The sequence below is a fragment of the Balaenoptera borealis genome (genome assembly GCF_965194805.1).
Source record: "Balaenoptera borealis genome assembly, chromosome: 20".
NCBI classification, from domain to species: domain Eukaryota; kingdom Metazoa; phylum Chordata; class Mammalia; order Artiodactyla; family Balaenopteridae; genus Balaenoptera; species Balaenoptera borealis.
In genome coordinates, this window is record NC_138879.1 from 36808742 (window position 1) to 36829310 (window position 20569).

At 37.4% G+C, this 20569-nt stretch overlaps 1 protein-coding gene across 3 annotated transcripts in view; it reads left to right on the top strand.

The window, feature by feature from the left end:
• The window catches only part of DHX40 (DEAH-box helicase 40), a 51532-nt gene that overhangs the window by 25994 nt on the left and 4969 nt on the right, over positions 1-20569 (top strand). For all 3 annotated transcript variants that reach the window (XM_082372030.1, XM_082372032.1, XM_082372031.1), the window contains 3 exons: positions 12378-12492; positions 13146-13254; positions 13961-14055. In XM_082372030.1, the coding sequence (XP_082228156.1) occupies positions 12378-12492; positions 13146-13254; positions 13961-14055 (319 nt within the window). The remainder of the gene's footprint in view (positions 1-12377; positions 12493-13145; positions 13255-13960; positions 14056-20569) is intronic.

Below are 20569 nucleotides of genomic sequence, written 5' to 3' on the forward strand. Positions count from 1 at the left end.
CGAACCCGTGTCCCCTGCATTGGCAGGCAGATTCTTAACCACTGCGCCACGAGGGAAGCCCCTAATTGAGATTATATTGAATCTATAGATCAAATGGGAAAGAAGTGACATCTTGACAGTATTGTCTTCCTATCCATGTACAGGGAATATCTGTTAATTTAGATCTCCAGTAATTCACTGAACATTTTTTTGATTAGCATATAACTAGCCCTACGGAACATGAAACTGAAGATAAACAATTTTTTTCATTTTGTTATTCTTTAACTTAGTTCTTTGAAATAGGGAGTATATAACGTTCCTGGCTGAAAGTTAATTTCCTTTCACTGGTAAAGCAAGATAGTATGGTGAACCTTTGCCCTGTTATAATACATTAGTAATATATTAACCTTTTTTTTCCCTACAATCAAAAAAAAAAAGGTAGGTCAGCCCTTGTACACTTAGAGAATTGTTTTGAAGTTTCCATGTCTTTAGCCTTCTGCTTCTTTCCTTTCTTAGTGTGTCAGTACAGGATACAACTTGGTTCATCACATGTGAGCTTTGCTTTCTTCTAGTGCGGGGGGTCGGTGGGGGGGGTGGTCACAATTTTTTTTTTCCAAAGAGCTTCTGAGTAGATAGTATATCTTACCTGCAACCAAGACTAACAATAGTGTGCTATCTCACTGGCCACATCCCCTTATAACTGTGAGTGTTGGGTCCAGATTGGTTTATTATTGTGATGGTTATAATGGAGGATACGTTTTTCTATAAAAATACTCTGTAGTTTAATTAGTGTGCTACCTACCCCAAATAGATTGCAGTGTAGTTTTTAAGTGTCAGAATTTTGATTCTAGTAGTACCCTAATTGCAGGGTTTTTTTTTTTTTCTAGTATAATACTATATGCAGTAAATAAGGTTGGCTGGCTTTCATTAGGTAGTATCAAAGCTAAAAACACTCTTTTTAAAAACTATTACAGAGTATTGAAATGGGTGTCAAGAGATCAGGATTCTAACCTGACTCACTGCTACCTAATTATCTGACTGTTGGCCTAGTTTTTCTGGACTTCATTTGTAAAACCAGGGAGCTGGATTAAGGTGATCCAACTCTAACAGTCTTGTAATGCCAGAAAAAAGGAAATGTTTTTCCTTGTTGGAATATTGAAATAGATGAAACTAGTCTGGTGTTACATTTTTTTGTGTGTGTGGAGGTGGGGTATAACATTTTATTGTAATACAATTTCAAACTTACAGAAATGTTGAAAGAGTAGTAAAAGAATTTTTTTAAAACTTTTATCTAGTTTCAGCAGTTTTTAACATTCTCCTGCATTTGCTTTATTATTCTCTCTGTGCATGTATACATATACGTATTTATTTATTTTTTATTTTTATTTTTTTGGCTGCGTTGCTGTGTGTGGGCTTTCTCTAGTTGTGGCGAGCGGGGGCTACTCTTTGTTGAGGTGCACAGGCTTCTCGTTGCTGTGGCTCCTCTTGTTGCGGAGCACAGGCTTTGGTGTGTGGGCTACAGTAGTTGCAGCACACAGGCTCAGTAGTTGTGGCACATGCACCCTAGAGCGCACGGGCTTCAGTAGTTGTGGCCCGCGGGCTCTAGAGCGCAGGCTCAGTAGTTGTGGCGCATGGGCCTAGCTGCTCCGAGGCATGTGGGATCTTCCTGGACCAGGGATTGAACCCACGTCCCCCTCACTGGCAGGCAGACTCTTAACCACTGCACCACCAGGGAAGTCCCTACATATATGTATTTATAAATATGCATTTTATTTCTTTTTCTGAATCATTTGAGAGTAAATTGGAAACATTGTGCTCCCTTACCGCAAAACATTTATATGTATGTTTACCAAGAACATGGGCAATCTCTTACTTAACCATAGTACATTTATCAAAATTAGGAAAGTTAACTGATACAATGCTGTTATCTAGTCCAGAGTCCATATTCAAATTGTCCATTGTCCCTAGAGTATACAAAACTAGTTTCAGAATTGCTAAGCTATACCACTGTGAAAGGCAGTCCTGTATAAGTAGAGTTCAGTATTTGCTTATAGTTGTTTTTTTTTTTCCTTTTTTTTGAGGCAAAATTTACATGTAGTGAAAAGTATAAATCCTAAGTGTATAATTCAGTGAATTTTGTGAAATACATTTACCAATGTACCCTACACTCCTGTCAAGATATAGAACAGTTTTATCACTCCAGAAAATTCTCTCAGTGCCCCTTCTCAGATTCCATCCTACCTCCCCCCAGCAAGCCACTTCTCTGACTTTTTTCAGGTTAGTTTTGCCCCTTCTGAAACTTCACATAAGTAGAATTATACAGTACGTGCTTTTTTGTGTTTGGCTTCTTTTGGTCAACATACTGTACGTGAGATTCATCCATGTTCTTGTATGTATCAATGCTTTGTTCTTTTTATTGTTGAGTAGTATCCTGTTGTATACTACAATTAGTTTATCCATTATCCTATTGATGGACATTTGAATTGTTTCTTGTTTGGCGCCATTTATGAATACAGCTATTTTGAAAATTCTTGTGCAAGTCTTTTGTAGATATATATTTTTATTTTTCTGAGGTAAATACCTAGGAGAAAAATAGCTGCATTATTGAGTTTAACTCTAAGAAATTGCCAACTCTTTTCCCAAAGTGGCTCTACCGTTTAAAAATCACATCAGCAGTGTTTGAGAGTGCAGCTTGCACTACGTGTCCTCTTCAACATTTGGTGTTGCCAATCACTTTCATTTCATATATTCTGTTATATATTAGTGATACCTCTTTGTGGTTTTAATTTGCATTTTCCTGATGACTAATAATTTTGAGCACTTTTTCGTGTGAGTATTGATCATTTATCTGTCTTTGTGAAGTGTCTATTACAGTCTTTTGCCCATGTTTTAAAGTAAAAAATATATATATATTGAATCTGGTAGTTCTTTATTCTAGGTACAAGTTATTTGTTAGGTATGAGTTGTGCATATTTTCTTCCCAGCCTGTGGCTTTTCTGTTTGCTTTTTTCACAGTGTCTTTTGATGAGAGAGGTTTTGAATTTTGAAGAGGTCTTAGTATATCAAATTTTGTGTGTGTGTGGTTATTGCTTTCTGCGTGGTAAGAAATGTTTTCCTGCCCCAAGATAGTAAAAATATGCTTCTCTCTTGTATCTCTATTGATACTTCGATCTAGAAGCTTTACAGGTTCTAGCCATTAAGTTTAGGACAGTAATCCATCTGAAATTAAGCTTTGTATATGGTGTGAGGTGAGGTAAGGGTCTAGATTACTTTTTTTCCTGTAAATATCCACTTGTTCCAGCACATTTGTTGAAAAGATTTACTTCCCCCATTGAATTGCTTTGGCACCTTTGTTAAAAATCTGTAGGGGGACTTCCCTGGTGGTCCTGTGGTTAAGACTCCATACTTCCACTGCAGGGGGCACGGGTTCTATCCCTGGTCGGGGAACTAAGATCCCACATGCTGTGCAGTGTGGTGCGGCCAAAAAAAAGAAGTTAAAAAAAAAAAAAACCTTATTAAAAAAAAATTTGCGGAAAGTATATGTGTAATAGTCTATTTCTGGACTTTATTTTATTCCATAGATCTATTTGTCTATCCTTATGTCAGTGCCAACTTTGTATTGATTACATAACTTATGATAAATTTTGAAGTCAGCTAGAAAAAGAAGCAGAATATTTATTTTTTCAGTATTGTTTTGATTATTCTATATTCTTTGTATTTCCATATAAATTTTTTTTTTTGCCATGTCGATGTGTAACCTTTATCAAAGTAAAGATTTTTATTTTTTTTTAATTAATTAATTTATTAGTTATATTTGGTTGTATTGGGTCTTCGTTGCTGCGCGCGGGCCTTCTCTAGTTGTGGTGAGCGGGGGCTACTCTTCGTTGCGATGTGCAGGCTTCTCATTGCGGTGACTTCTCTTGTTGCGGAGCACGGGCTCTAGGCCGTGCGGGCTTCAGTAGTTGCAGCACGTGGGCTCAGTAGTTGTGGCTCGCAGGCTCTAGAGCGCAGGCTCAGTAGTTGTGACGCACGGGCTTAGTTGCTCCATGGCATGTGGGATCTTCCCGGACCAGGGCTCGAACCCAGGTCCCCTGCATTGGCAGGCGGATTCTTAACCACTGCGCCACCAGGGAAGCCCATCCATATAAATTTTAAAATCAGCATATTAGTTTCTTAAAAATAAGCCTGCTAAGAATTTTGATAGAGATTGTATTGAAACCTTTGCTGGCTTTTGCCATTTCTTAACATATCCTTGCTCTATTGTTGTCATATATATTATATTTACATACATTATAAACCCCACAATACAGTATTGTAATTTTTCCCTTAAACCTTCATATGTCTTTGAAAGAAGTTAAGAGAAGAAAAGAAAAATTAAGTCTTTTCCATAGCTAGAAGTAAAAGTCCAGGTGTTAGTTTTTAAATTCTTATTTAGAACCCTCTATCTGTGGGTGGACTGTTGACTCAGTTTTTTAGCCTTTCAGGTTGTTCAGGTCTTAAGTTTTGATTATGTGTTCTTTTTTTTTTTTTTATTAAGTCCTTGAGGTGGTTTTTGGTATCTTGAAGGCCTTTATTTGGGACCTACACTTTAGCAATTCCAGGAAAAGGGAGACTTTCCTTTGCTAGCCTAATACTTGGCCTTAGATATCTATGGACATAGGTCAGTCTGATTCTTTAGAATATTGAGATAATAGCCAATAGGAATATGTCTTGTATTCTGTGCTTTGATTTGATGGGAAATTTTTGAGTAAGTCTTGCCTTTGTGAAGCACATGATGTCAGTGATGTTAATGGATATGAAGCATGAATTACCCTGAAAGCCCTCAGGTAACACATAGATTTATCAGTGTTTCTAAATTCCACACAATGAAAACATAACTGTAAAGCAATGGCCTTGTCTATTGTCTTGTCAGATTTAAGATTAAGCTTATTTTCCTTAGATACTGACCTAGGCCCTTTTTAAAAAAAGTAGGTAATACATGTGTTGCTATTGTCAAATATATTACATTTCTATGTTATAGGTCCAACAATACAATTTTATAGATAATGTTTCATGCAATTTCTTTTAAATACATAAGGGAATAGAAGAAATAATCATTATACTCTTTTAAAAAATTAACCTACATTTTAACTTTTACCAGTGCTCTTTTTTAGTGTCATTCAGATTACCATCTTGTGTCACTTCCTTCCAGCCTGAATAACTTCTTTTATTATTAATTGTAAGGCAGGTATGCTAGCAATGAATTCTTTCAGGTTTTGTTATCCAGGAATGCCTTTATTTTGCCTTCATTTTGAAAGATAGTTTTGCTGGATATAAGATTCTTAGTTAATGGTGGTTTTCTTTGAGCATTATATCATCCCACAGTCTTTTGGCCTCCATCATTTCTATTGAAAAGTCGACTGTTAATTTTATTGAAGTTCTTTTGTGCACAACAAGTAAATTTTCTCTTGCTCCCTTCAGTATTTTGGCTATTATATGTCTGTGGATCACTTTGCTTTTATCCTACTTGGAGTTCATTAAGCTTCTTGAATGTGTAGATAAATGTTTTCCATCAAATTTTGGAATTTCTCAGCCATTATTTTGTCAAAATTTTTTCTGCCCCTTTCTCTCTCCTCTTCTTCTGGCACTCCCATTATGCATATGTTGGTGTGCTTAATGATGTCCCATATTTCTCTGAGACTCTTTGGATTGCCTGATCTCTCTTGATCTATATTTTGCTGATTCTTTCTCCTGTGAGTCCAAAGCTACTGTCGAGCCCCACTTAGTGAAGTTTTCATTTTGTTTATTGTACATTTCCACGTCAGCAGTCAGCCACTGATTGGTTGGAGGTTGTTCCTAACCCCCTTAAGCCACTGGTGTTTGCACCCTTTACTGTTGGATTTATGTTGTGTGGCTTGAAGACTGTTTTCACAGTTCAGGGAGTTTATGAGTTTGTCCTGTGTTCAGCCAAAGACCAGAGGCTCAGATGTTCCCTCTCCTTTTGCTTCTTGGGCATCTGCACAGTCTTCCAGAGCATCAGGACAAACTATGGTTTTTGCAGGTTTCTCTGATATTTCTGTTAAATGTTTGGCTGGTTCCATTTATTACAAACCCATAGGTAACATCATACTCAGTGGTGAAAAGCTAAAACCCTTCCTCTAAAACAGGAACAAAACAAGGATGTGCACTCTAGCCACGTCTGTTCAACATAGTATTGGAAGTCTGAGCCACAGCAATCAGACAAGAAAAAGAAATAAAAGGCATCCAAATTGGAAGGGAAGAAGTAAAACTGTCACTATTTGCAGATGACATGATACTATACATAGAAAACCCTAAAGTCTCCATCAAAAAATTATGAGAATTAATAGATGAATTCAGTAAAGTTGCAGGATACAAAATTAATATTCAGAAATCTGTTGATTTTCTGTACACTAATAGTGAACTATCAGAAGTAGAAAGCAAGAAACTAATCTATTTTAAATTACATCAAAAAGAATAAAATACCTAGGAATAAACTTAACCAAAGAATTGAAAGATCTATACTGTGAAGACTATAAATCATTGATGAAGGAAATTGAAGATGATACAAAGAAATGGAATGGTATCTCATGTTCCTGGGTTGGAAGACTTAATATTGTTAAAATGTCCATACTACTCAAAGCAATCTATGGACTTAATGCAATCCCTTTCAAAATACCTGTGACATTTTTCACAGAACTAGGACAAATAATCCTAAAATTCGTATGGAACCACAAAAGACCCTGAATTGCCAAAGCAATCTTGAGAAAAAAGAACAAAGCTGGAAGTACCATACTCCTTGACTTCAGACTGTACTACAAAGCTACAGTAATCAAAACAGCATGATACTGGCTCAGAAACAGACATATAGATCAACAGAACAGAATAGAGAGCCCAAAAATAAACCCATGCACTTATGGTCCATTAATCTACGACAAAGGAGTCAAGAATATACAATGGAGAAAAGACAGTCTCTTCAATAAATGGTGCTGGGAAAACTAGACAGCTATATACATGTAGAATGTATGAAAAAGAATGTATAAAAGAATGAAATTAGAATGTTTTCTCACTCCATGTATAAAAATAAACCCAAAATGGATTAAAGACCTGAATGGAAGACCTGAAACCATAAAACTCATAGAATAGAACATAGGCAGAACATTCTTTGACATAAATCATAGCAATATTTTTTTGGATCTGTCTCCTAAGGCAAAAGAAACAAAAGCAAAAATAAACAAGTGGGACCTAATTAAACTTAAAAGCTTTTACACAGCAAAGGAAATGATTGACAAAATGAAAAGACAACCTACTGAATGGGAGAAAATATTTGCAAATGATATGACTGAGAAGGGGTTAATATCCAAAATATATAAATAGTGCTTGCAACTAAATATCAAAAAAACAAGCAGCCTGATTGAAAAATGGGCCGGGAATTCCCTGATGGTCCAATGGTTAAGACTCCGTGCTTTTACTGTCCAGGGCTTGGGTTCAGTCCCTGGTCGGGGAACTACAATATCCCACAAGCCCTGCAGCAAAAAAAGGGGGTGCAGAGGACCTGAATAGACATTATTCCAAAGAAGATATACAGATGGCCCAACAGGTACATGAAAAAATGCTCAACATTGCTAATTATCAGAAAAATGCAAATCAGAACCACAATGAGATATCACCTTAACACCTGTCAGAATGGCTATCATCAAAAAGTCTACAAATAATAAATGGTGACGAGGATGTGGAGGAAAGGGAACCCTAGTATACTGTTGGTAGGAATGTAAATTGGTGCATGCAGTATGGAAAACAGAATGGAGTTTCCTCAAAAAAACTAAAAATAGAACTATCTTATCCTCCAGCAATTCCACTTCTGGGTATACATTTGAAGAAAATGAAACCACTAATTGGAAAAGATAACATGTATCCTAGTTATAGCATTGTAGCAGCATTATTTACAATAGCCAAGATATGGAAGCAACCTAAGTGTTCATCAACAGATGAATGGTTAAAGAAGATATGGTATGTGTATATGTATATGTATGTATATATATATATATATATATATATATGTGTGTGTATGTGTATATATATATATATATATATATATATATACACACACACACACACACACAATGGGGTATATCTTAGCTGTAAAAAAGAATGAAATTCTGCCATTTGCAACAATGTGGATGAAATAAGTCAGACAGAGAAAGACAAATACTCTGTTATCACTTATATGTAGAACCTAAAAAATAAATGAATTTACATAACAAAACAGAAACAGACTCACAGATATAGAAAACAAACTAGTGGTTACCAGTGGGAAGAGGGAAGGGGGGATGGATAAGATCATGGTGTGGGATTAACAGATGCAAACTACTATGTATAAAATAAATGAGCAACAAGGATATATTTTACAGCACAGGGAAATATAGCCATTATTTTGTAATAACTTTATTTTTTTAAAATAAATTTATTTATTTATTTTTGGCTGTGTTGGGTCTTCGCTGCTGCGCGCAAGTCCTCCCCAGGTGCAGCAGGTGGGGGCTACTCTTCGTTTGGTGCACGGGCCTCTCACCGCGGCGGCCTCTCCTGTTGCAGAGCACGGCCTCCAGGCACGTATGCTTCAGTAGTTGTGGCTTGCAGGCTCCAGAGCGCAGGCTCAGCAGCTGTGGCACACGGGCCCAGTTGCTCTGTGGCATGTGGGATCCTCCAGGACCAGGGCTCGAACCTGCGTCCCCTGCACTGTCAGGTGGATTCCCAACCACTGAGCCACCAGGGAAGTCCCTGTAATAACTTTAAATGGAGTATAATCTATAAAAATATTGAATCACTGTGTTGTATACCTGAAACTATTATGATATTGTAAGTCAACCATACTTCAATAAAAATAGTTTGGCTTCTCTACTTCAATTTTTGCTGGTCTGCCTCTATTGGTATTACACCAAGCTGTCATTCTCCATGGATTGGTGGCTGATTGATCTGTTGTTTTTGACAGTGCCCTGGGGCATAAATTGCTCCATAGTCTGATCCAAATAAAGTTAGGCACCTTGGCAAGTGCATTCCTTGGCATCATCCAGGTCTGATTCCTTGAGGCAACAATTGCTACCAGTTTCTTATTCATACTTAAAGAGACACTCTTGCTATATGTACATATATGACCTAGGCTTAATTTTTTTTTTTTTAATTTATTTTTGGCTGCTTTGGTTCTTTGTTCCTGTGCACAGCTTTCTCTAGTTGCGGCAAGTGGGGGCTACTCTTCATTGCAGCGCTCAGGCTTCTCATTGCAGTGGCTTCTCTTGTTGCAGAGAACAGGCTCTAGGCGTGCGGACTTCAGTAGTTGTGGCACGTGGGCTCAGTAGTTGTGGCTCGCGGGCTCTAGAGCACAGGCTCAGTAGTTGTGGCGCACGGGCTTAGTTGCTCCGCGGCATGTGGGATCTTCCCGGACCAGGGCTTGAACCCGTGTCCCCTGCATTGGCAGGCAGATTCTTAACCACTGTGCCACCAGGGAAGCCCCTAGGCTTAATTTTTAAACCTGGATCATCAAGGCTTCAACTGTTACAAAATGCAGCTTCAGTTTTTGAGCATTTGACTTGCTGAGATCTTGTTACACCCTAAAATATGTTTTCGTTGTCCAACTGCTTTTAAGTGCATATATAGTCTTTATAGGTTAAGCAGTTCTTTCTGGCTTGCGTCTTAGTCATTGTAGATCACCTAATTTAGTTTATTATATATTTATTGGTAAAACTGACTAGTATTTTCAGATCTAACGTTGAATAAAGATTTTAAACATCAAAACGATGACACTGTCAACATTTTTAGTAATAGCTCTTTTGCTGTAGTAAACTGTGTACACAATGTCTGCTAGTATAAATATTGCTTTAGAAGTCAGACAATGGAGTGAGGGCTCTTAAATGTTTTTAAGGTGGTAAACAGCATTGCCTTAAAATGGAACAAATTTAAAATAACATTGTGTTGGTTTTAAAGTTTTTAATTATTTTAACTGCGATATTTTTAGAAATAAATCATACTTTATGTGTATGTGTCACTTACAGCCTTACTCCCCTGCTTCAGCTCTGAGGATTGTTGTTATTAAAACCCTTTCTGTGTAATAGTTTTATTTTCTGATTGGTTGTTATATAGAAAAGTATTCACTTATCTTCCCAAAGAGAGAAGTTCAGCTGATACAGCCTTGTGTTGCTGCTTCAGCTTATTTCGTTTTTGCCTCAGTAGCATTATTTGCATGAGTTAAAACTGATAATAGAATTTCAATCTGGGGAAAGATAATAAATTAAAGAAAATGACAAGTCTGCTGGGAAAGTAGTTAAAGATGGATAGTCAAACTACTGTTTAGTCAGAGTATAAACTTGCTGGGATTGTAGGAACTGTGTGTGATATGGTTTTTTACTTTCCTATAGAAATCCTGAATTTACTGTGGGACTTCTGCCAGTTTTAGTTTTAATTAATTAGGTTATTTTTGAGGGAAGAGTTAGGGAAAAGGAACAAAAATATGTTCTATATGTTCTGTATTTTCTCTTGACTTTGAGAATAACAGGGGGAGAGAGAGAGAGAGAGAGAAGGTAGTGACAATGTGGGAAGGACAGCCAGAAAAGCAGTGTGCTCTCTACATTTTTTAAAGTGTGAGCAGGTAGCCACTCTTTAAACAGCAGAGATCCAACACTAACCATGCAGAGTTAATCCTTACAAAATATAAACTGAGTTTAGAATTGTAATCCACTAAAATTTATTGTAGTTATTATGACATTTTAATAAGAGATGGTAAGCCATTTGTGTAAATTGTTGTAGTAGGTATTACAGCTAAATTGACCATTTCTAGGGTCAGCTGGAGGCAGAGAGGAGAAGAACTGAACCATAATAGGAGGCTTCTCTGAGGCTTCATAGCCCAGAGGTCGGAGGAGGCTGGGACTTTACGTTTGTATAGCAGGGATACCACAATTCAAGGATGCAGGAGCCCCTGGCTGATAGGTAGGCTTGTCTCTTAGTGTTGGAGCCAGGACAGGGTTGATGCTTGAGTCTAGTGCAGTTCCACTTTTGGCATAGTACCTTCTGGGCAATGGTGTTTGGGTGCATGAAATTAGATGTTTTGGCTTACAAATCAATGTCCATGACTGGTTCAAGAGATAGGCATTATATCTTCACCTTGGCAGGGCCATTTGTGTGGCCTGTGATAAATCATATTTGCTCTCCTTTTGTCTCTAGCTGCTTCCTTCAGTTGTTACCCAGGTCACATAGGTGGAAGCCACTTAAAGCCTGGGATAGAAGACTTTATATCTTCGTGAGTGTTTCATTTAATCAGATTGCTTTCTTCCTAATACCTGGAACTGATGCTTTGCACATTCACATTGTAGTCTGTCTAAGTGCTGCTGCCTGGAATTGGGCAGCATGGTGCCTCTGCCAAATCTAGCTGCGATGGGCATACTGAACGAGTAGGGTGGGGGTTTGATGCCCTACAATGAGGGAAGAAGCCCTAGGACCTTTTGAAAAAAAGGGGGGGGGGTTAAGTTTAGAAACAGGCAAAACACTTCTTCGGGGTTTGAAGTCAGGATATGGGTTATCCTTGTGGACGGTAATGGGTAGTTATTGGAAGGAGAGCAAAAAAAGGGCTCTGGGATGCTGGTAATATTCTGCTTGTTGATCTGGGTGTTGGGTACATTGGTATGTTATATTTGTGACCACTCATTGACCTGTACACTTATGACCTGTGTAGTTTTCTGTATGCATGATATACTTCAATGTAAAGTTAAAAAAGAAAAGTTTGTAGTAGTTCAGTTCTGCATATATGATGGTCCTAATTGTCCATAATTAGGAATTGGATAAATAGGGACTGGTTAAATTGTGTTATGTTCCTTATACCCCTGAGAAATACAATGTAGGTATGTTTGAGAATGAATAATTCTATATGTACTTACATTAAGCTGTTACTAATAAAGGAAATTTCAGAAGGTATATCCCACTTATGTAAAAATAAACCATTATACACAGTGCTTGTATATATATAGAAAATATCTTGAAGGACCCACACTAAATAATTAACCGTGGTTAGCCTTGAGGATTGGTTTATGGGTAATGTAACAAAGTGGGGAACATTGAACTTTTACGTAAGTTTTTTTTGCTGTGAGCATGGGTTACTCTTACGGTAAAAACCAATAGTAAATTCTAAATACTATTTGGGAGGAGTAATGTTGCTATTCTGGTAAAATCTCCAAAGTGTGATTAAAGAAGAAAAGGAATTGTGGGAGTAATTAGAGACCCCCCCAGAAGAGTTAATGTACTTCTCCCTTATTCCACCTCAGAGGGCGAGGCAGATTTTAATGAGCTTGAATAAACAAAGTGAATATAGGCACTTGATGTAAAGTAGAACTACACTGCCTTTCCAATTGTCGTTTTAGTTGATCCAGAGTACCAGAAGGAAGCAGAACAGAGGCATCGAGAATTGGCAGCTAAAGCTGGAGGATTTAATGACTTTGCGACTTTAGCTGTCATCTTTGAACAGTGCAAATCAAGGTATGTGAGATAGTTCTTCGTACTGGAAAGTGTTAGTTTGAAATATATCTTCAATATAGTCTGCTGGAGGATTTAATGACTTTGTGACTTCAGCTGTCATCTTTGAACAGTGCAAATCAAGGTATGTGAGATAGTTCTTCGTACTGGAAAGTGTTAGTTTGAAATATATCTTCAATATACTATAAGATTTTAGACAGTAAGGTTCAGTGGGAATGATACTGACCTCAAGGTATTTTTAGGTATTTTTGTGAACATTAGTGAGATTTCTCTGTCAGGTGACTATGACTTAGTAGTCATTTATTGCGTAACATTAGTTCTCTTCTTTCTTCTCTCCCTAAACCTTTCCTGAAAAATGACCTTATAGAATTTTGGCTCTGTACAAGTAGCTTAGTTGAGAAAATGATTGGATATTTGTTAAAGCATATATGAATAAAAAGGAACCCATTTACAAATCATGTTTTAATTCACTTAGAGGCACCTGCATTAATTTGTTTTTTCAAATTCCTTAAAGTGCTTTTTTATTAATTGGACAGGTCTCATAAAAGAGCTGACAGATGCCTATGGGTTTCTAGTTGTGTAATAGAAATGAGAATGTTAGACTGTCTTTCACTCATAGAAGATATATTTGAGACACCAATATTTTTGTTTTGCAGTGGAGCTCCAGCTTCGTGGTGCCAGAAACATTGGATTCATTGGAGGTGCTTATTTTCTGCATTTCGTGTTGAAGCTCAACTTAGAGAACTGATCAGGAAGCTTAAACAGGTGATTGCTATAATGTTTTTTTCCTTGAGTAGCATTTTGGCAAGGCCTTCTGAGTACTCTACCCCAAACCATGTATATTATAAGGTGTTGAAGAATGGTTTGTAGGAACAGGCACCGTTCCTGACCCTGTGCGAGCACACAGCTCTGTTATCCCTTATCCTTTTGGGAGGCTCTTTTCCTGGCCTTGGGTAATTTCCTCACATTCATATGCTTACCAGTACTCAGTTGAACTCTTGAGGCCCTTCTGCATATCTCTGGAGTTCTCTATGCAGATCTCTTCTCTCCTGAACTCTGGCCTGGGAACTCTAGCCATCCTGGTCTTCCTGGATTCTCAGCTCTGTCTCTTTAACTCTGGGAGTTCTCCAGGTTGCAGTTGGGTTTTTCCCTTCCTGCACCTTCGTCCAGAATCTTTCTCAAGGTTGACTGTAAGCTGGGGCAGTTGTTGGACTTACTTCATTTATTTTCCCTACTTCATTTATTTCTCAGAGGTCACTGTCCTTTATTGCTTGATATATAGTGTTTTGGAGATCATTATTTCATATGCTTTGTCCATTTTTTGGTTGGTTCAAGCAGAAGGGTAAATCTGGTCCCTCTTACTCCATATTGGCCAGAAACAGAAGTCTTTAGAAATGTGGATTTTTCAAACTAAAAGATTATTTCAAATTGTTCTGTGAGATTTACCACTGTACATGTATTCTTTCTATAGCAAAGTGACTTCCCAAGAGAGACCTTTGAAGGCCCTAAACATGAAGTACTGCGAAGATGTCTTTGTGCAGGTTATTTCAAAAATGTAGCTCGCAGGTAAGCAGTAAGAGCTTGAGAGGGATAGAGAAATACAACCGTATTTGATGACAATATTAAATATTTAATATTAAAGACAGTTTGATTTAAACTCTGTGATTATGATGACATCAATTACAGTGACCCTTTTCATAATTGTCACTTGTGCAAGGGGAGCTGCAGTGGCTGAGAGCAAGATATTGAAGCTCATGTGGGGCAGGAGGGGAGTCTGTAGGACAGCTGTCCAGCATGGGGTATTAGTGCCTAAGTTGAATGACACTGGTTTTCTTGCAGAGGGGTGGCTCTTTTTGGAGTGTGAAAGCCAAATAGGTTGAGGATGGCATCCCTGAGGAAGGGTAGTTTGGTGTGGAATGTCAGGGCTTGAGCAGGATTGGGGAAGGTACTCACATGGGAGTTATTTGGTATTTAGTGTCAGAGTCTGAGTGTAGGGAGGGAGGCCATCTTTGTAGGGAAGGGGGTAAGAGTGGTGGTGATGGGAGATTCGTTATATACAGAGGAATTGATCACATAATTGAATATATTAAGGCAAATGGTGAAGGGAGTTAGAAATACTGAAAGGGAGAAAACAAGAATGAGCCCTGTGGTGTTGATTGGAACTTCAGGTATTACGGGTTTTTAAATTAATTAATTAATTTATTTATTTATTTATTTTTGGCTGCGTTGGGTCTTCATTGCTGCACACGGACTTTCTCTAGTTGTGGCGAGTGGGAGCTACTCTTCGTTGTGTTGCGCGGGCTTCTCACGCGGTGGCTTCTCTTGTTGCGGAGCACAGGCTGTGGGCGCGTGGGCTTCAGTAGTTGTGGCACGCAGGCTCAGTAGTTGTGGCTCATGGGCTCTAGAGTGCAGGCTCAGTAGTTGTGGTGCACGGGCCTAGTTGTTGCGCGGCATGTGGGATCTTCCCGGACCAGGGATCGAACCCATGTCCCCTGCATTGGCAGGCAGATTCTTAACCACTGCACCACCAGGGAAGTCTGGTATACAGTTTTTACTATAGTTAGATGGATGGATAGATTGATATGGTAATAAAAATAGATGGTACTGTGTGTGTGCGTGTGTGTGTGTGTATAATATGTATTTGTATGTATGTAAATATGTAACCTGACTATGAGATGGACTGGGAGCAATGACACTATAATAGGAATGAATATACTTTGTGCCCAGATCTTGACTTGGAACAACCATCTGCCACATGAAAGACCCAGGGCTCTTTGGAGAAATAGGGCTGGGGAAGTACATGATGAGCCTGAAACATCTTATTTTGCCAGCAAGCAAAGTAGTGATCAGTGAAGGTTGAGACCATGTCAGAAGTACAGAGGAGCCAGCTTGAATAGGTCCCAGCTGATCAAAGATGGGATATTTTGAGCATTGAAATAAATAATGATAGTAATGGATTATATAACCCATTGAATAAAATGTGAAATCATGGGTCTATAATCATATAAATTAATAAATGAGTAAATTAAAAGTTTAATGACAAATAGAATTATTTACATAGTTGAGCACCTCTCCACAAAACTCTTGTTAATTACAAAGGGAAAAAGTAACTTCTCAGTGAAGAAGCCTGGCAGATGTTACCTAAATCAAGCAACAAATCGAAATCATGTTCCTCCTGATAGGATATAATGAAAACACAGCATCACTTCTGTGATATTCCTGCCAAAGATCTGTAACCTGAATCTAATCATCCTAAAACAGACAAAATCAAATTGAGGGACATACTGCAAAATAACTAGCTGATAATTTAAAGGTGTCAAGATCATGAAGGTCAAAGGAAGACTGGGGAGTATTCCAGCATGAAGGAGACTAAGGGGCCATAAAATGTAAAGGCAATAAATGATTCTGAACTGGATCCTTTTGCCTATAAAGGATATTATTAGGACATTTGGTAAACTTCATTGGGTTCTGAGGATTAGATGCTAGTAATGTATCAGTGTTAATTCCCTGGTTTTGATGGTTGTATTATGGTTATATAGGAGAATATTCTTGACTATAGGAAATGCACACTCAGGTATTTGGGGATGATGGGTCATAAGTTTGGCTACTAACTTTCAAATGGTTCAAGTAAAAAAGCTTTTTGTACTGTCCAAATATGTACTGTGTAGATATATATACAAATAATTATAATGCACTCTGATCTGGGTTATAATAGGAATATATGTAAAGTTCTGTAGGAAATCAGTTGTGATGATTGAGCTCTAAGGTATAATTTTGACAAGTTTTTGGAATTACCTATATGTAGGGAAGTATAGAAGAGGATAAGAATTTAAAGTTAACATGAGTTAGAAAAAATGCAGATGAAATGTTCTAATTATTGTATTTTTTTTTTGAATTTTTGAATTTTATTTTATTTATTTTTTTATACAGCAGGTTCTTATTCATTATCCATTTTATACATATTAGTGTATACATGTCAATCCCAGTCTCCCAGTTCATCCCACCCCCACCCCCACCCCACCGCTGCTATCCCCCCCTTGGTGTCCATACGTTTGTTCTCTACATCTCTGTCTCAATTTCTGCCCTGTAAACTGGTTCATCTGTACCATTTTTCTAGGTTCCATATATATGCGTTAATATATGATATTTGGTTTTCTCTTTCTGACTTACTTCACTCTGTATGACAGTCTCTAGATTCATCCACGTCTCTACAGATGACCCAGTTTTGTTCCTTTTTATGGTGGAGTAATACTCCATTGTATATATGTACCACATCTTCTTTATCCATTCATCTGTTGATGGGCATTTAGGGTGCTTCCATGACCTGGCTATTGTAAATTGTGCTGCAGTGAACATTGGGGTGCATGTGTCTTTTTGAATTATGGTTTTCTCTGGGTATATGCCCAGTAGTGGGATTGCTGGGTCGTATGGTAATTCTAGTTTTAGTTTTTTAAGGAACCTCCATACTGTTCTCCATATTGGCTGTATCAATTTACATTACCACCAACAGTGCAAGAGGGTTCCCTTTTCTCCACACCCTCTCCAGCATTTGTTGTTTGTAGCTTTTCTCATGATGCCCATTCTAACTGGTGTGAGGTGATACCTCATTGTAGTTTTGATTTGCATTTCTCTAATAATTAGTGATGTTGAACAGCTTTTCATGTGCTTCTTGGCTATCTGTATGTCTTCTTTGGAGAAATGTCTGTTTAGGTCTTCTGCCCGTTTTTGGATTGGGTTGTTTGTTTTTTTAATATTGAGCTGCATGAGCTGTTTATATATTTTGGAGATTAATCCTTTGTCCATTGATTTGTTTGCAAATATTTTCTCCCATTCTGAGGGTTGTCTTTTCGTCCTGTTTGTAGTTTCCTTTGCTTTGCAAAGCTTTTAGGTTTCATTAGGTCCCATTTGTTTATTTTTGTTTTTATTTCCATTACTCTAGGAGGTGGATCAAAAAAGATCTTGCTGTGATTTATGTCAAAGAGTGTTCTTCCTATGTTTTCCTCTAAGAGTTTTATAGTGTCCGGTCTTACATTTAGGTCTTTAATCCATTTTGAGTTTATTTTTGTGTATGGTGTTAGGGAGTATTCTAATTTCATTCTTTTACTTGTAGCTGTCCAGTTTTCCCAGCACCACTTATTGAAGAGGCTGTCTTTTCTCCACTGTATATCCTTGCCTCCTTTGTCATAGATCAGTTGACCATAGGTGCGTGGGTTTATCTCTGGGCTTTCTATCCTGTTCCATTGATCTATATTTCTCTTTCTGTGCCAGTACCATATTGTCTTGATTACTGTAGCTTGGTAGTATAGTCTGAAGTCAGGGAGTCTGATTTCTCCAGCTCAGTTTTTTTCCCTCAAGACTGCTTTGGCTATTCAGGGTCTTTTGTGTCTCCATACAAATTTTTAAGGTTTTTTGTTCTAGTTCTATAAACAATGCCATTGGTAATTTGATAGGGATTGCATTGAATCTGTAGATTGCTTTGGGTAGTATAGTCATTTTCACAGTATTGATTCTTCCAATCCAAGAACATGGTATATCTCTCCATCTGTTGGTATCATCTTTAATTTCTTTCATCAGTGTCTTATAGTTTTCTGCATACAGGTCTTTTGTCTCCCTAGGTAGGTTTATTCCTAGGTATTTTATTCTTTTTTTTTGCAATGGTAAATGGGAGTGTTTCCTTAATTTCTCTTTCAGATTTTTCATCATTAGTGTATAGGAATGCAAGAGATTTCTGTGCATTAATTTTGTATCCTGCAACTTTACCAAATTCATTGATTAGCTCTGGTAGTTTTCTGGTGGCATCTTTAGGATTCTCTATGTATAGTATCATGTCATCTGCCAACAGTGACAGTTTTACTTCTTCTTTTCCAATTTGTATTCCTTTTATTTCTTTTTCTTCTCTGATTGCCGTGGCTAGGACTTCCAAAACTATGTTGAATAATAGTGGTGAGAGTGGACATCCTTGTCTTGTTCCTGATCTTAGAGGAAATGCTTTCAGTTTTTCACCACTGAGAATGATGTTTGCTGTGGGTTTGTCATATATGGCCTTTATTATGTTGAGGTAGGCTCCCTCTATGCCCACTTTCTGGAGAGTTTTTATCATAAATGGGTGTTGAATTTTGTCAAAAGCTTTTTCTGCATCTATTAAGATGATCATATGGTTTTTATTTTTCAGTTTGTTAATATGGTGTATCACATTGATTGTTTTGCCTATACTGAAGAATCCTTGCATCCCTGGGATAATTCCCACTTGATCATGGTGTATGATCCTTTTAATGTGTTGTTGGATTCTGTTTGCTAGTATTTTGTTGAGGATTTTTGCATCTATGTTCATCAGTGAGATTGGCCTGTAGTTTTCATTCTTTGTGACATCTTTGTCTCGTTTTGGTATCAGGGTGATGGTGGCCTCATAGAATGAGTTTGGGAGTGTTCCTTCCTCTGCAAATTTTTGGAAGAGTTTGAGGAGGTTGGGTGTTAGCTCTTCTCTAAATGTTTGATAGAATTCACCTGTGAAGCCATCTGGTCCTGGACTTTTGTTTGTTGGAAGATTTTTAATCACAGTTTTAATTTCATTACTTGTGATTGATCTGTTCATATTTTCTATTTCTTCCAGGTTCAGTCTTCGAAGGTTATACCTTTCTAAGAATTTGTCCATTTCTTCCAGGTTGTCCATTTTATTGGCATAGAGTTGCTTGTAGTAGTCTCTTAGGATGCTTTGTATTTCTGTGGTGTCTGTTCTCCTTTTTCATTTCTAATTTTATTGATTTGAGCCCTCTCCCTCTTTTTCGTGATGAGTCTGGGTAATGGTTTATCAATTTTGTTTATCTTCTCAAAGAACCAACTTTTAGTTTTATTGATCTTTGCTATTGTTTTCTTTGTTTCCATTTCATTGAATTCTTTCCTTCTGCTAACTTTGGGTTTTGTTTTTTCTTCTTTCTCTGGGTCCTTTAGTACGGTTAGATTGTTTATTTGAGATTTTTCCTGTTTCTTGAGATAGGCTTGTATTGCCATAAACTTCCCTCTTAGAACTGCTTTTGCCATATCCCATAGGTTTTGGATCATCGTGTTTTCACTGTCATTTGTCTCTAGGTATTTTTTGATTTCCTCTCTGATTTCTTCAGTGATCTCTTGGTTATTTAGTAACATGTTATTTAGCCTCCATGTGTTTGTGTTTTTTACGTCTTTTTCCCTGTAATTGATTTCTAATCTCATAGCATTGTGGTCAGAAGAGATGCTTGATATGATTTCAGTTTTCTTAAATTTACTGAGGCTTGATTTGTGACCCAAAATGTGATCTATCCTGGAGAATGTTCCGTGCACACTTGAGAAGAAAGTGTAATCTGCTGTTTTTGGATGGAATGTCCTATAAATATCAGTTAAATCTATCTGGTCTGTTGTGTCATTTAAAGCTTGTGTTTCAAAAAAAATTTTTTTAATTTTAAAAAAAGCTTGTGTTTCCTTATTAATTTTCTGTTCAGATGATCTGTCCATTGGTGTAAGTGAGGTGTCAAAGTGCCCCACTATTATTGTGTTACTGTCGATTTACTCTTTTATAGCTGTTAGCAGTTGCCTTATGTATTGAGGTGCTCCTATGTTGGGTGCATATATATTTATAAGTGTTATATCTTCTTCTTGGATTGATCCTTTGATCATTATGTAGTGTCCTTCCTTGTCTCTTGTAACATTCTTTATTTTAAAGTCTGTTTTACCTGATATGGGTATTGCTACTCCAGCTTTCTTTTGATTTCCATTCGCATGGAATATCTTTTTCCATCCCCTCACTTTCAGTCTGTATGTGTCCCTGGGTCTGAAGTGGGTCTCTTGTAGACAGCATATATAATGGGTCTTGTTTTTGTATCCATTCAGCCAGCCTGTGTTTTCTGGTTGGAGCATTTAATCCATTCACGTTTAAGGTAATTATTGATATGTATGTTCCTGTTACCATTTTCTTAATTGTTATGGGTTTGTTTTTGTAGGTCCTTTTCTTCTCTTGTGTTTTTCAGTTAGAGAAGTTCCTTTAGCATTTGTTGTATAGCTGGTTTGGTGGTGCTGAATTCTCTTAGCTTTTGCTTGTCTGTAAAGC